Genomic DNA, 16,306 nt, shown 5'->3' with positions numbered 1-16,306 from the left:
GGCTGGTTGTTGCCCTGTTTCCCGCCACGCTGCCCCACGCAGTTTACACTCCCCTGAGATGCACCCCTCAAGTTCTCTTCCCACATATCTCCAGTCAGAGTTTCTCTGAGCCCACTTATCTCAAATGTTCAGTTCCATCCTCAGGGAAATAAGCTGATTAAAATACTCAAAATGTGGATGACAGTTCACCCTTGACATCTCCGAGAGGGTATTTGCACTTAAAAAGAAGTCTTTATTAATCTGTAGTTAGTGAAACGTTTGTTTAGAATAAGCAGGCCTTCCCACTGTCCCTTGGGTCCACCAGTCAACCACAACTTTATCAGAACAAAAAGGAGAACAATTTAACATCCCTGTTTCTGAAATGTTTCCCAGTGTCTCCGATACTCCTCATCACCATTTCCATGATGACTCAGTGAAAGCAACCTCTGCATACTTCCCACCCCACCCCCCACCACCTCAGGAGTCCGGGAAGAGCTCTAGGATCCCTGCTTTATATAATTGCAACCTCCCTTTGCCCATCTACACCATGGTGCCTGAGGCAGGCCCCTTTCCGGGCCTGGGACCGTCTGTGCTGCTGGTCCAGGGCAGGTGGGCTTCCTTCTCCAACACTCTCATTTTCTCTTCCACACTCATCCACACTCATAGCTTGAATACGATTTAAGGATGCAGATGCTGTTCTCCTCAGTCAACTGAATGGTTGATTCCTTTTCACTATTTTGGTTTAGAATTTGTAATAATTCAAAAGCCTAACCTTTTTTGGGGGGGTGGGGGCTATAAATTTGTTTGTACTTTTGCTTGCAAGCTGCTTCAGCAAAGGTCAATTTTATTTGCTTGTGACCTGTCATTATCATTAAATGTTATGATCTCCCCTGAATCCTCAGAATTCAGAATTCACCTGAGAACGCACAACCTTACCTTTGGTCTACTCTTCTGAAAAAAGGAAGTGAGCTCTATGGCCGACCTATCCACGTAATGGAATGATGGGTGCCTTGCTAACCACCCCTGTCTCTGCCCCACAGCTCTGCCGCCTGGAACGTGGTCTGTCTGCAGGGCAGTACCGGGGAACCCTGTTTGCCGACCAGCCTGTGATGTTCATCACCCCGGCCAGCAATCCCCCCAGAACCAAGCTGCGGGAACTGGTCCTCCTGTGTGGGGGTCAGATCACGCGAATCCCCCGCCAGGCCGGCATCTCCATCGGACCCTCCCAAGGAAGGAGGAAGGCGACCACCAAGTATCTGTCAGAAACATGGATCTTAGGTAGGAATCTGCACCCAGGGATGGATGGGGAAGGTGCCTTCTGCTTGTAGTAGCTGCTGGTGTCCCCTTTGGAGCTGCTCTTCTGTGGTCCCGGCCACACAAACAGGTTTTTCTGGGGGAAACGTGATGCCCACACCGCGGCGATGTCGCCTCGGGGCTTTTGGATGGACTCTCAGCATCCGCGCGTCTGCCTTAACAGAATCCTGTAATCGCTGTCAGTCACCAACCAAGCTAGACCCTCCTCCTTTTGACTGTCAGCCAAAGTCCAGTTCACAAGGACAAAGGAAATCCTATTAGACTCTAGGTACTTCACCTCACTAGCTAGTGTGAAAGAGCCGGCCTTGCCACAGCTGCCTCAGACCTTGAGGCCTGTCCACCCTCCGCCCAGACGCTCCTCTCCCCCCCACCCCCGCCGCCAGTGCCTGTCGTGCTGTGTCCAGGGTGTGGGCTGGTGCCCAAATCAGGACCTGCCACCCGGTGTCCCACCCCTTTCTCGTGTGTGTGCTGCCCCTCACACTCATTTGTTCGCGGGCTCAGAAAGGTACGCTTTCGTGCAAAAGGAGCTACAGCTTTTATTTAAAAAAGAAAAAAAAACGGGACATGAACATGATGTACAAATTGGCATCCATGGCAGCATAGAGAACACCAAACGCTTCCCTCGATCCTGAAGGAGAAGATGTGGTAGAAGATATGCTCTGCTTTCCAAGAGCCTGACAGTGGGGTGCCAGGCGCGCTTGTCTGCTGTGACCCCAGCTCTGGGAGAGCTGCAGGGGTCTCCAGGAGGAGTGGGCTAAGCAAGCCTGCAAGGTGGGATCCGGAGGCCGCGAGGACAGCCGGGAGGAGTGGGCGCGGGGGCGACAGGCGGCCTCTGCGCAGTGATAGGGCTGGACGTGGCCAATGCCCTTGGAGCTCCGCGTTAGGGCCAAACCTTCTTGTACGGGGTTTTATGAAGGTAGCAGTTTGCCAGGGCTGTCCTACCAAGTCCCACAGACCAGGGGGCTTAAACAGGGATTTATTCTCTTGCAGCCTGGAGGCTGGAAGTCAGACCTCGTTTCTCCTGAAACTTTTCTTCTTCTGCTCTTACTGAATTACTTCGGTGTCAGCACCTTTAGCCAAGATCCTTACCTGGCTCCTGGAGACTTGAGAAGTGTATTCTGTGCCCTCCTGCTTCGCTGTTGCAGAGTCTTCCTCCTATTTGCCTCCCCTCATCTCTAAATCCCAAACTTCTGGCTTTTCTCACCCCTTCCTAGGCAATATCCTTTAACAGATAAGTAGATACCGTGTCCAAGGTGCATTCATCTATCAAACAGACATTTTATGAATATCATTTAAATGACTGATGGTCATCCTTTGATATATTTTAAAAGTATGGCCATCAAGAGTAATTTTTTACTCTCTGGTGCAAAGTGATTTATCTTCTGCCTAGAGACAAATTTAAAAAAAAAAAAAAACAACACCCTATGATTTTAGCCACAGTCCAAAAGCCAAGAGGCTGTTTACTTTTCTAAATGCCAAGAATATAACCTTCAAAACATCCTATGTTCTGAAACAGAGGTTCTTGTTTTGTTTTTTAAAAAAGTGCATGGATCAAAATGACACCAACTGGAGACCAGAATTTTGCTTTTTAAAAAAATGTCTCATTCAGCTAACGGAACTGTGCACACGATTGATATCAACAGTGCATATCAACAACTAAACTTTACAGCGCCTGCAAATTGTGTACCGTGCACAGGGCCAGCGTCTGGGTCCGCACGATTATTATTTCCAGGTTGGGGAACTCTGCCGCCCCTTCCTGTTGCCCGCGGCTTTTGTGCGCAGATCATGCACAGTTCAGCCGCCGGCCCAGTTCCTCCCGTTGTTTTGCCATTCTGCTCTCCTGCCAGTGGGTTTTTAGGAGGCAGATCTCTACCTGCTTGACCCCAGGGCTTGACTTTCACAACGCCCTGTGGAATTCTCTGGGTTTCAGAGCTGGAGCCACGGGCCCGAGTTTCTTTCCTCTCCCATAATTCATGTCCTGTTTCTGATTTGTCATTGATTACACCATCTGCGTGTGCCCTTGGCAACTTCCGGGTATTGTGTGTTCTGGAATCCTTGGCTCTCGGCGTGGTGAGATCCTCACCCCTAAGGTGAGTCCCCCTGACTCTCTGGCCGCTGCCCCTGTCCGCACCAGGGCGCTTCTGGTGACTTGGGTGTTAGAAAATGCATTTTTCACATGTTTATGAGTTTATATTCTTCTCTTTTTGAATTGAGTGACAATACAACAGCCCCAGCTTTGCGCCAATAAAGAGATTTCATCTGTATGTCTCTCCACATACACACAGACCCACAAAACACAGGATCCCGAGCACTGCGTGTCCTTTCCCATCAGGGCTCTGCTTGTTCTCCGAGTGGGGGCAGTGGCAAACCACCTCTCCTCACCGCACGTGAGTTACTTCATCTGTTACACAGGTAATCACCTCTGCCCTGCTTACCCCCCGTGATGGTCGGAGGAGATGGCACAAGAGAGTGCAAGGTGTCTCGCACCACAGTGGGCACAGTCCCTTACCCCTGGGTGACTGGATCCACTGATACAGCAACATTTTCTCTTCTGAAGACTTGTCTCCTTCCCCTGAGCTTCCACTGTGAGCACATCCAGACAATATTTTATTCCCAAAACACTGATCAATTAAAATTTGGAATCAAAGCCCTTGAAAGTTAAAATTACAACCATGTTAAGGCACCAATTTAAAAGAAACTTATTTTGTGACAAATTCTGAAAAGCAATACTCTAAATTTGTTCCAACTAGAAGATCAGCGTGTAAGGTAGGGTCCCTGAGACTTAAGAGTAGTTTGAATCAAGTATTTAAAAGTCTTAAAAAGTGGCTCGTTGTATCCAGTTTCAGATTTGTCATTTGCTTTCCAAAACAAAAGATGCCAAGTTTTTTTTAGTACCTTTATATTTATTCCTATGTTTTATGGGATCTCTGTTTATGTGGACACTAATAAAGTCATGGGGGACCGACAAGCAGGCTTTTTTAGCCATTAGAAACCTCTGAAAAGTTTGGGTTTTGTTTGTTCATTTGTTTTTTGGCAGAGGGAAAGATGATCAGCACCAAAAAGAAAGTCTCTTTCCCCGAGACGTCGACATCCTAGCGCTATATTCCCTCAGATAAGCCTTTTTATCTCTTCACCGTCTGACCCAACATTTATACTAAGAAACAAAACTCTTAAATGGCTCTTCCATATAAGACTTTCTTCTAAGCTGCAGCTCTTCCTTCGGGGGACGTCGGCCAGGGGTGCCCACGGGGCGTTCAGCCAGCTCAGCCTCTTGGCCCTGCCTTGTACTGCTGGCATAGAATGGTGCCAATTTATGAAGTCTCCAAACAGGGCTCAGCACGTGAAACCTAAGCCACGACTTACTCGTCTGCTCCGTGAGAGTCCCCTTCATGCCCGGTCGCCTGTAACGAGGCCATTTGAACGGTCATGACCATGTTCCCAGTTCATTCCCCAGAGTCCACGTTCCCTCAAACAGCAGGACATTCAGGCCAAGATTCTTGATGAATCACCGCGCCAGAAGGAGCAATGGGGATTTTTGAGACAGAAAATACTTGCGGGCACTTGCATATGTACGAAAACAAACAGGAAAACAAAAACCAAATTCCCGGCACCAGGAAACAAAATATCACCTCCACCTGACATTGGAAGGGAAGCCAGTTCCAGTAATGTTATTTACCCCAGCACAGCCCTAGAACAGAATTCCCATTTTGCATATCAAGACAGTAAGATGAGAGAGTTCCAAGTGACTGGGCCAGGGTCTTCAGGGAGGGGGTGGGGCGGGGGCGGGATCCCCGAAACCCCAGTGCGTTCGTCGCTGGTCTGCGAATTTTTGTGCTGTAGCCCTGTCTTTTCACTCTCTCCATCCCCCACATTGGTGTTATCACTTACGGCTGGTCTGGCCTTTCACAGAAGACATATTTCCAGTCTCGGGCGCCCTTTCATTGTCTGGGCTATGTTCAAGTGATAAGACATACATTTTATGCCATTGTGGGAACATAATGTAATATGCTCCACAGCATTGCCAAAGGGGGAGAAAAAATTAGCCTCAGCATGGTTTCCTTATAACTTATAAAAAGCATTTGATTTGAATGTTTCCCCATGTCAACGTTTTCAGGAAAAAGATCTCTGATAGCATGTGGGCCTTTTGCAGGCTAACCTAGATCATTGTTTCCCGGATGGCTGACCACAGAACTAGGCCTAGAAAAAAGCTCTCAAATGTGGCATTTTGTGAAGGCAAGGCCACTGAGGGGGCTCAGCCCTTAGGGCGCGTGATTTAACAGATGATGTCGGGGTTCCTCAAGATCCTCTTCATCTACATTTTCACTGCATAGAAGGAACGAGTCACAGGTGGTGAGGCCATGTGCAGAGGAGGAGAAAGGGAAGAACCTGGCACAGGTCTGCCCCCAGCCCGACCCCTCCTCAGGACACTGCCTGACCCCACCCTCACCCAGGAGCTCAGCAACCAGTCAGAAAGTGACGGCAGACTCTTAAGACGCAATCACAGACGATACGATGAATTATTTTTGTTTTGAGTTGCTCTCAAATGGATGACATCTACCAGGATAGAAATGAATGAGAACTAAAACTGACTGTACATCTCATGTGTTTAAGTTTTAAAAAATATATATATGACTTTAAAATATATTTATATTTTTTTTCTTTTTTTTTTAATTAACTGCAAACTTCTGAAATCGCGAGCGTTAACTTGGATCGATCAGAAAGTAGACTTCCCCTTTATTGTATTCACTGGTCAACTAGTGGTCCTAGATGGTGATCTTTGAACTTTCCTGACCTGTCTCATTCGGCTTCTCTCTGTTACATTTATGCCAACTGACCTCCAGTCACCGTGTGTGAGCATCGTCGGTGATACAGAAGTTAAAAAGCATCATGAAGACAAGCAAAGTGGAAAATAAAAGACCCTCCTCTGCACCTTACTAGCCAAGGCACAGTTTTTAAGCCTCACTTAAAAACAAAAAAACAAAGTGGAGGATGAGAATCGGCTACATATTCAACTCAGAACCGGGAAATCATGTGAGCACTGTGACATGTTATATCCACCACTAGAAATGCAGTCATCGGTTTGGGGAATCACACCGGCCACTTAGAGGCCAGCACTGAACATTTGGGTTTTGACAGGTGCACAAGACTGTCTTGTGCACAGATCCGCGGGGAGGGCCCCCTGCATGTGCTCTCCCGGGCAGAGGTAGGTGCTCGAGTGTGAACTCTAGCCCTGCGTCTGGGGCTGGGGGTTAATGGCCATAAAGAAACTTCACAGCTCAACCCCCTCGTGGGACGTTGCCAGTAGTTTAGGCTCTTTGCTTACTGACCTAGTATAGTAACACTCTAGACAAGGGGGTTCTCATGGGTCTTTGGAGCATGTGGAGCTTCAGTTCTTTCAGGGTTACGTGTTAGGCCATTAGTATTGAGCATCATAGAACCTAAAGTGATGAACCTTTTGTTATGGACTGAATTGTGTCTCCCCAAATCCGTATGTTGAAGTCTTGACCCCCAGGACCTTAGAATGTGACTGTGTTTGGAGACAGGGGCCTCTCACGAGGTGATTAAACAGTATCATCGTGGTGGAGCCCTGATCTCACAGGACTGGCATACTTATGAGAAGACAAGAGACACCAGGGATGCGTGCACAGAGGGAAGGCCACGTGAAGACAGAGAAGACAGCCATCTGCAAGCCAAGGAGAGGCCTCAGGAGAAACCAGATCTGCTGGCACCTTGATCTTGGGCTTCTGGCCTCCCCAGGCTCTGAGATCATAAATTCCTATTGTTCAAGCCTCCCAGTGTGTGGTGCTTTGTTAACAGCCACCCTAGCAGATGAACACTGCTGGAAACGAATTCTGAGATCATGGTAGAAATCTGTGCCTTTTATTAAACAAAAGATCTGAATTTCTCTGCCAGAGCCACTTGGTGAATTAAAGATCCAGCGTTCCTAGGCACCCTCTTCTCCGTTCAGACTCTTCCTTTGTAAAAAGTATGATCTTAATGCCACGGTCAGTAAGTGGGACTTCTCCTCTGTGCAACCACTAACAGTAGAGGTTCTCAGTTGGTGCACTACAGAAACTGATGCTGAAGGATCCAGCCTCCGAGTAAAATAAAAAAGAAGCTGTTCCCAATTTGCAGGAAGAGAAAAAAATACTTGGATGAAATTCTCATTTTTTTATTCACTTTTTCTTAAATTTTGATACTTGAGGATGAATGAATACATAGCAATAAATACAAAAGGATGTCGGAGAAAATGAATAATAAAAGTGTATCAAAAAGAAGATAGTAGGAAGGGAAAAATGAAGGGGGGGGAATCAGAGGGGGGAGACAAACCATGAGAGACTATGGACTCTGAGAAACAAACAGGGTTCTGGAGGGAAAGCAGAGTGGCAGGATGGGTTAGGCTGGTGATGGGCATTAAAGAGGGCACATATTGAATGGAGCACTGGGTGTTATACGGAAACAGTAAATCATGGAACACTACATCAAAAACTAATGATGTAATGTATGGTGATTAACATAACATAATAAAATCTTTAAAAAATGTATCAAATATTAACAAAATCAAAGCAAAAGTTTTTTGAGAGCTGAAAAAGAGTTCTTTGGGGGAAAAAACCATCAGTAGTCAAAATCCTAGCAATACTGAAAAAGAAAGGAAGAGAAAGGGGTCCAGTGAACAATACTACAAACTGGGGTTGCTACTGCAGATACAGTAAGGATATTTAGAAATCATGAGAGCAACCTGAATAAATTTTTACCAGCAAATTTGAAAATAGGTAAGATGAACAATTTCTAAAAAAATATTACCAGAATCGACTCAAGAAATAGAAAATCTGAACAATTTCAACCATTTAAAAAACTAAATGATAAATGTATGCCTCTCACCCTCCATCAAAAAAGACACCTGCATGGAGTGACGTCAGCAAAATGGCAGACTAAGAAAATCCAAGCTTCCATCTTCCCCACAGAAACACCAAAAATCCCCCGACAGAACTGATTCTGTCAGAACCAAGTCTGTAGGAATGCTGGAGAACAATCACAGGTTTACAGCAGCCAGGCCAAAGGCCAATCAAACAAAGCCATGTTCAGGGCGGTAGGGAAACTTTGTGGCTCCTTAACTCGTGCCCCACCATCTTGGTTTCCTCTCCTCGAATGCAGCCCTTATTTGTTCTAGTCCGCTTGGGAGATACCAGAAAGACTGACTTGCTCACTCATCTCGAATAACACATGCAGGGAAAAAGGTAGACACTGCCTTTAAAAGCTACAAGGTAGACAACAAACGTAAAAATAGGTAAAAAACCACCACCACCACCACCACCACCAACAACAACAACCTTCTGTGTATCAAGGGACACAATCCATCAAGTGAAAAGGCAGCCTATGGAATAGGAGAGAATATTTGAATTGACCGCCCTAAAATAGGGGTCAATATCTAAAAAATATAAAGAATTTCTACAGCTAAACAACAACAATAAAACGATTAAAAAATGAGCTAAGGACTTAACCAGACATTTCTCCAGAGGAGATATACAAATGGCCAATAAGCATGTGAAAAAATGTTCATCATCACTAATCATTAGGGAAATGCAAATCAAAATCACCATGAGGTACCCCTTGAGGTCCATTAGGATGGCTACCATAAAAACAAAAAACAAGCACTGTTGAGGATGTGGAGAAACTGGAACTTTGTGCACCGTTGGTGGGAACGTAAAATGGTGCAGCCAGTATGGGAGACAGTACAGTTGTTCCTCAGAAAATTAAACAGAATTATGATGTAATCCAGCAATTTTACTTGTGTTATACACCTAAAAGAATTGAACAAATATTTGCACACCTGTGTTCATAACAGCATTATTCACAATAGCCAAAATGTGGAAGCAAGTCAAGCGTCCATCGACGGATGAATGGATAAACAAAATGTGGTCTGTACATACAATAGAATATTATTCAGCCATAAAAAGAAATGATATTCTGATATATGCTACAAAGTGAATGAACACTAAAAACATGTTTAGTGAAATAAGCCAGCCACAAAAGGACAAATATTCTATGATTCCACTTACTGAATTACCTAGAATAGACAGATCCACAGAGACAGATTATAATACAGTTTACCAGGGTCTAGGAGGAGGTGAGACTTGGACTGCCGAGTGATTATTTAATGAGTGTGGAGATTCTATTTGGGATTATGAGGCAATTCTGAAAATGAGCAGTGGTAATGGTCACATAGCATTATGAATGTTCTTAATTGTATACTTATAAATGGTTAAAATGGTAAATTTCATGTCCTGTCTGTATTACCACAAAAAATATTTTTAAGATACTGTTAAAACTATCTAGGACAGGTAAGTTTTACCAAACATTACAAATTATTGCAGAGAAAACTAAGAGAGAGGGAAGGTATTCATCTCATTTTATAAGGCTAGCATGATCTTGAACTAAAACTACTTAAATTACAGCCCAAACTCATTTGTGAATATGGATATAAAATTCCAAAATAAAATATTTTGCAAATTAAATTTAGCAGTGTGTTAAGAAACATGCAATCAAAGTATATTTAATCAAAGAAAGTAAAGATAGATATTATTAAATCTTTTTTCTAGTCCACTAGTTTTCTTAGATGTTAAAAAGAAAAATCCAATATCCAGTCATGATAAAGACTCATTAACTAGGAATAAAAGAAAACTTTCTTAATGTGATAAAGAGTATCTATAGAACACCTACAGTATATCTTTTATTTAATAATGAAAACCTTAACTTAAGGTTTAAGCAAGTACAAAATACATATGACTGCCCTTACTCTTTCAACAGAGATCTAGAATTCCTAATCAAAGGGATAAGATGAGACACACAAAGGAAATGTAAGAGTTATAAAGGAGGAGACAAATCCTCATATTTGCATACGATACAGTTGTCTACATAGAAAACTCTGGGAGAATCAAGAAACAATTATAACTGAGCAAGACTGGTCCTTGTTAGATCCACTTGGTAAAATCATTAGCATTCCTATATCTAGAAGTAAATAAATAGAAAACATAAATAGAAAAACTAGCAAATTCAAGGCTAGCCCTGTAATAGTGTTTTACTCACATTTCTTGGGTGGGAAGTGAAAGTTGGTATACTAGGCATAAACAATTAGACTATCTTGTCTGTGACACAGCCCACATTCTTGGTATACTCTTGGAAAAGTTTCCAATATGTGAACGTCTCCAGCATAGTATCAGAGCAGAAAAAAATGTTGAGAATGCTCCATTATTTTAGACCAAGCAATTGGTCTATGACCATTGGTCTATGGTCTATGACCATTGGTCTAAGCAATTGGTCTATGACATATGATGTCAGGTCATTCACCTATTCATTCAATTTATATTTGTTTTGAGCACCTATCATGTACTGAGCATATTCTAGGCACTGTTGGAATAGGGGTTGACAAAGCAGATACAGGACTTGCTCCTGTGGGACTTACATTCTAATGAAGACAGACAATAACATTTTTAAAAATCCTGTTGGTGATAAATGCTACAAAGAAAACAGGGTATGAGTATTTACAGGGACAGTGAGGTTGGCCCCTTGCTGAAGAGCTTGTATTTGAGCTGAGACCCCAGTGATGAACACAAGGGTGGGCTTGTGTCGATCTAAGGGACTGGCCTCTCAGGCTAAGGGAACAGCTAGGATCAAGGTGGAGAAGAAGCAGAGGCACTGGAGTGTCTGAAACCCAGCGAGAGAATTAAGTGATGAGAAATGAAGCTGGGGAAGTAGCCAGAGGCTGGACCATGGTGAGAACTTTAGTTTTAGTTTTTGTTCTGAGTATAAATGGAAGTCACCAAAGGATTTTAAGCAGGGGAATACATATCTTTCAGCGGAAGCAGAGAGAGCAGTTTTGGACTCTTGTGGCGGTTCCGGTGATAAATGATAATGGGTGGTCACAACTAGGGGCATATCAGTGGGGGTGGTGTTAAGCTGCCAGACTTTAAATAAAAATTCTAAAGCCAGTTGGCCTTGCTGATAGACTGCACGTGGTATACCAGGAAAGAGGAGTCAAAGATGACTCCTAGACTTGAATTTGAGCATCTGAGAGAATGTTGACATTCCTAGAGATCAGGATCCATTGAAGAAGTCCTGAAGGGATAGGGGCTTGTTCAGACAGAAGAGGAGCCTGCAAGACTACTGCACAACAGAGGCCAGGAAGTCTTGTTTGGTGTGGTTCCAGAGAGAAGTGAGATCAGCAGATGACAGTTACACGGTGGGCAGTGGCCGGCTCATTAGGAGAAAGGACTTTAGGTTCATTTGTGACTGGCTGGGCCCCACTGATAAGGGTGCCTTCCGTGTCATGCGCCTGTCCTAAGTGTTCCCAGAGGCTGGGTGACCCTCATCCTACAGAGCAGGAAAGCCGATGCCATAACTGAATGAATGTCTGGCTACATGGCCACTCCCATTTCAGCCCTAGAATTGTCCGCTTCTTGTGATAAGATAAAGCTCCCAGTGGGGTCCTGAGTGTTCTAGCACTCTCCACACACAGTACCATTAGCTACTGGCGATGGGACTGTCAGTTCAATAAAGTGACTTGCCCACCACACTATAAAAAAATAGCCAGCAGCATGTTCCTTCACTATCCTAATCATCAGACCACACAGAAGCACAGCCAGTAAACTAATTTATGCATAAATGTGTGCCAAGACCTGCTAAATAGCCTTGTTAACATAAAACAAACACAATCTTTTTTTTTTTTTTTCCCCAATTTCATGGGAGCTGCTCATGTACTGTTTTGTCTTTCCCCTGGGCAGGACTGGCATTGCTCTGATGTCTGTCCTATTGGTCACATTTCGTGGGGTGTTTGAGGATTGTTCATATGATGTGACATTGGAATTTTGGGGACGTGGCTGTCTTCAGATGACAAATGAACTTAGATAAAAATCATTTTTCATGTGTGTGCTTACACGTTTGGGAGCCGGCTATCACTCCACCGTCAGGTGCTTTTCTGTCCTGACTCCTGAGTTTGCTCACTAATATGCACCAGCACAACACTACACAGACCTCAATGCCATTTCTCGCAAGTCCATGGGTTGATTCCTCACGTCGTACCATCACAGAGCACACCAAACCACGTGGGACGGGCCAGCCACCGACTGTTGTGAGGTCACATTAGGATTCTGTTTTATTTTATCTAAATTTAAAACTTGCTCCTTCTCCAGTCAACCTTTTTTTTCTCCACCAGAATGAATGAATGAATGAATGAATAGATGGATGCATGCATGGATGTGTGGAGTGACACTTGATTTCATGGTCAAAGACTTCAAATAGAGAAATCTTACAACCCTTCCTTCAACTACCGTAAAGATGGAAGAGAGCTTTTTTTTTTTTTTTTTTTTTACTTTTCAAAAACATATTTACATAGAAATAAATGTATATAAACCTATAGGTTGTTTGAGGGTTTTCCGATAGATGGAAGGTCACACATTGTTCCTTGGGTTTTTATTTAACTCCGTCCAGGAGAGCTTCCATTTTAACACATAAGCAGCTACTCCGTTCGTTCTTCCTAACCTCTGGCGGGAGTGTAAGTACTCCACGCACTCATTATTAGATGTTTGGGATGATTTCCCCTGTTTCGGCTATTAAAAACTTTGTGTGTGTGTTCTAATTGGAACGATTTGAATTCAACTTTAAGAAATCCTTTTGAGCCATAATTATTCAAGCGCGATGCCAGGCATGAGTATTTGTACGAAGCAGATTTGTGCCCTCGCTTAGGCGTACTTTAAATCTCGATACACGCCGTTGTGCGAGTTTATACTTTTACAGCCTACGGACATCCCCGTTTCCCCACATCCTCACCAGTGTTGGGCATGACCCATATTTTCAGTATTTGGTGATCTGATGAATTGAACAAATAGATCACATTACTTAATTTGTTGTTCCCTAACTACTAAGTTACTGATGAGTATGACTGTCTTAGAGAGGGGAATCTAGATTTTGTGCATTGCTTATCCTTATCCCTGGCCTATTTTTAAGTTGGGCTTTTTTTTTTTTTTCACACTGTTCTGCTATAGAATACTTCTATAATATGGACCCTAATCTTGTGTTGTTAGTGTAAAATTCTCTCAGCCTCTCTCATCTTTAATTCTGTTTATTGTGTATTCTGTGTTACAGAGGTTTTAATATTTAATTATTAATCTTTGTGGATTCACATGCCTATTTTTTCCCAAGGCACATGAATTTGGGTTTCACTTTGGAAATTTGTTTCTACCCCCTGAGCTTTAGAACTAGTCTCCTATCTCTATTATTACTTCCATCATTTTTTTCATGTTTACAGCTTTAATTCATCTGTTATTTATTTATTGTGTGATATGAAGGGATCATTCCATCTGTTTGTAACTCACCCATTCTGCACTGATTTTTGAATGCCCTTTGACTCATCTGTTAACTTCCCATATATGCATGGACACATTTCCGGACTCTGCCAATGATCCATTTATCTGGTTCTATGCTAATTACATACTGTTTTACTACTGTAATTTTATAGTATGTTTTGGTATCTAGTATATCAGATTCTCATTATTCCTTTTTTTCAAAATTGTCTTGCTATATATTTTTTCTTTCATATAAACATCAGAACAAGTGTGTTACTTTTTTATAAGTGTGTCATTTTTTGAATTGCTTTAAAACTGGGTATAGGGAAAAGCTTTCTACCTATGGTTCAAAGTCCAGATGCAGTAAAAGATTTACATAATCTGAATGCACACATAAAAACGGTTTTGCATAAGAGAAGTCAAAAGGCAAATGACAGAAAATATGTACACTTACCATGAATAAAGGACTAATACTAAAATGTAAATCATAATAATGCCACTTCAGTGCAGTGTGAAGTAAGTGGTTGTGCTTAGTACCTCTAATGGTTCTAAAAGTTACATCAGGTATATTAATTTTAGTGTTACATCATGTATATAGTATGTATAACAAGTGTTAGTGCTCCTCCTCTCTGAAATTCATCTCACCACTTCAGACCTCTTGTGGGAAAGTACATTTGTACTAGACAGGTCACAACTAAATTCTGAGACACTATCGGGACCTACAACTAAGATGGGCCACTTTGTCTTCTATTGTCTTCCTGTATTCACAGAACAGACCTCTTTTTGACTTCCTATCTGCTCTCGCTCATCATTGTGGCATCTTAATATCCTTCAGCATAATTTGTCCACCCCTGTGGATCATAATAGTAATTAGTAAGTTAACTATAATTTAATTTGTAATTCCATCGGTGCTGCCAACCCACTGCATTCCTCTCTCATCCTCCTACAAGCAGGGCTGGGAGCAGTACCGTCTCCTGCATCCCTAGCTTATCCTGGACCAGGGGACTTCTTGTGACTTTGATGAAATAACAGGCTTTCAAACAGACGGGACTTCAGAGCTCACTAGTCCAGCTTCTTCAACTGAAAGATGTAGACATGAGTTGTAGAAACGAACTCTGTACTCTGCATGAAGTACTCAGCTAGGTAGATAGGATAGATACACGGCCTAGAATGTGTAGTGCTGTATGGGAAACTTACATATTTATATAGACTTTGCCTTGTACCAGAGAGTATTTTCTGTAGCTAGCAGAGATTAGAATTCTGGTCTCTCATGCCAAAGACCGGCAAACTTTCCACCCTAACACAATACCTTGCCGTGATGGCAACACCCTAAGTCCCGTATCTATAGGAATATGTGCCTGCTGAGCCCTTAAAATGTGGCTAGTGTGATGGGGGAACTGAATTATTTATTTAATTTTAAATAGCCACATGTGCTATGCGGACATGTAGACAAGGCAGCTCTAAGCCATTTAAGACTTTAAAATAGGACCTTGCATGTATACAAAAAGGTGGTTATTTTACTGTATGGTTGGCCATTATAAATACTAAACCACTTTTCTCTTTCTCTAGATTCAATCACTCAGCACAAGGTCTGTGCCTTTGACAACTATCTGTTGCCGCAATGATGGGGCCATCAGTCAATACCACGGGGCTACCGCCAACAGCTCACAAAGTTGTCTTTGGACATTCACATGAGCAAACACTCAAGAGAAGGGATGGATGCAGAAACGATGCCTTTTTATATCATCACACATGTGCCTTGTGGTTTTTATATAAAGAAGCTCCTCCATGTGACTTTCTGATGACTGAATGTGTGCTTTACAGAAGCACTGACCAGCCCTATTTGGGCCTTTTCTATGTAATGCCAATCTTAGTATTTTAGTGATGATCACGATTAAGAGGTCATAGAACCTTGGTCATGGAAGCACCATACTGTTAAATAAAGAGTAGGAATTCATTTAAGTTGTTTCATTACTGAGATCAAAGAACCCCTTAAGTTTCTGGGTTGGACTCGAAGATCTTTACTGACATGTCATATCCTAGTACTAAGGATATCAATCAGTGATTAGGGTTACTTTTTACCTACCTGAGATTCTTCTCAAAATAATGAATGAAAACAGATGTGGGAGCTTGGCAGTAATTAATGCCACCAGAGGAGCCCTACTTCTCCAGGTTAGTTTATGGTGAGGAGAGCATTACCAACAAGAGATCATGGCCTCCACTGGCTGTACAATGCTTGCCATTCCTTAGAGGAAATTGGCAGTGGGGCTGAATCATATACACACTGACTGGTCCCCTTCTAAAGGAGAGAAATGCTAAGTCCCAAGAAGGCTGGAGGTACCACCAAGACTTCCTGCTGATACTATACCCTCCCCATGTTATCTGTTCCTCATCTCCACTGTTACTCCCTTAATAAATTTCAAGTCTCTCAACAAATACAGTGGAACAACTTCTAGAATAAACCTTCAAAGAAGGAGATAGCAATGCACAGGGAAATAAAGGTTTCCTCTTAGTTTTAACATAATCTATGCCCCAAACAATCCCCTCAACTCAGCAAGCACCAGTCCCCTCCTTCCACGTTATAAACCCTGTTTCACTATGTCCACAGGCATTGTGGGCTTGGCTACTTTGAAGCTCAGGTACTTTGGCAGAGCTCCCACAACACCAAAGAT

At 43.0% G+C, this 16,306-nt stretch overlaps 1 protein-coding gene across 2 annotated transcripts in view; it reads left to right on the top strand.

Moving 5' to 3' along the window:
* The window catches only part of MCPH1 (microcephalin 1), a 248,745-nt gene extending 233,156 nt beyond the window's left edge, over positions 1–15,589 (top strand). For both annotated transcript variants that reach the window (XM_035004310.1, XM_035004311.1), the window contains exons 13-14: positions 1,020–1,257; positions 15,204–15,589. In XM_035004310.1, the coding sequence (XP_034860201.1) occupies positions 1,020–1,257; positions 15,204–15,259 (294 nt within the window). In that variant the 3' untranslated portion in view covers positions 15,260–15,589. The remainder of the gene's footprint in view (positions 1–1,019; positions 1,258–15,203) is intronic.
* The last annotated feature ends 717 nt before the right edge of the window (positions 15,590–16,306 follow it).

This window comes from Mirounga leonina, unplaced genomic scaffold (genome assembly GCF_011800145.1).
Source record: "Mirounga leonina isolate KUSES-001 unplaced genomic scaffold, KU_Mleo_1.0 Mir_128, whole genome shotgun sequence".
Taxonomy (NCBI): Eukaryota; Metazoa; Chordata; class Mammalia; order Carnivora; family Phocidae; genus Mirounga; species Mirounga leonina.
The sequence above is the reverse complement of the archived record's forward strand: the minus strand, read 5'-3'. Positions and strand labels throughout refer to the sequence as shown.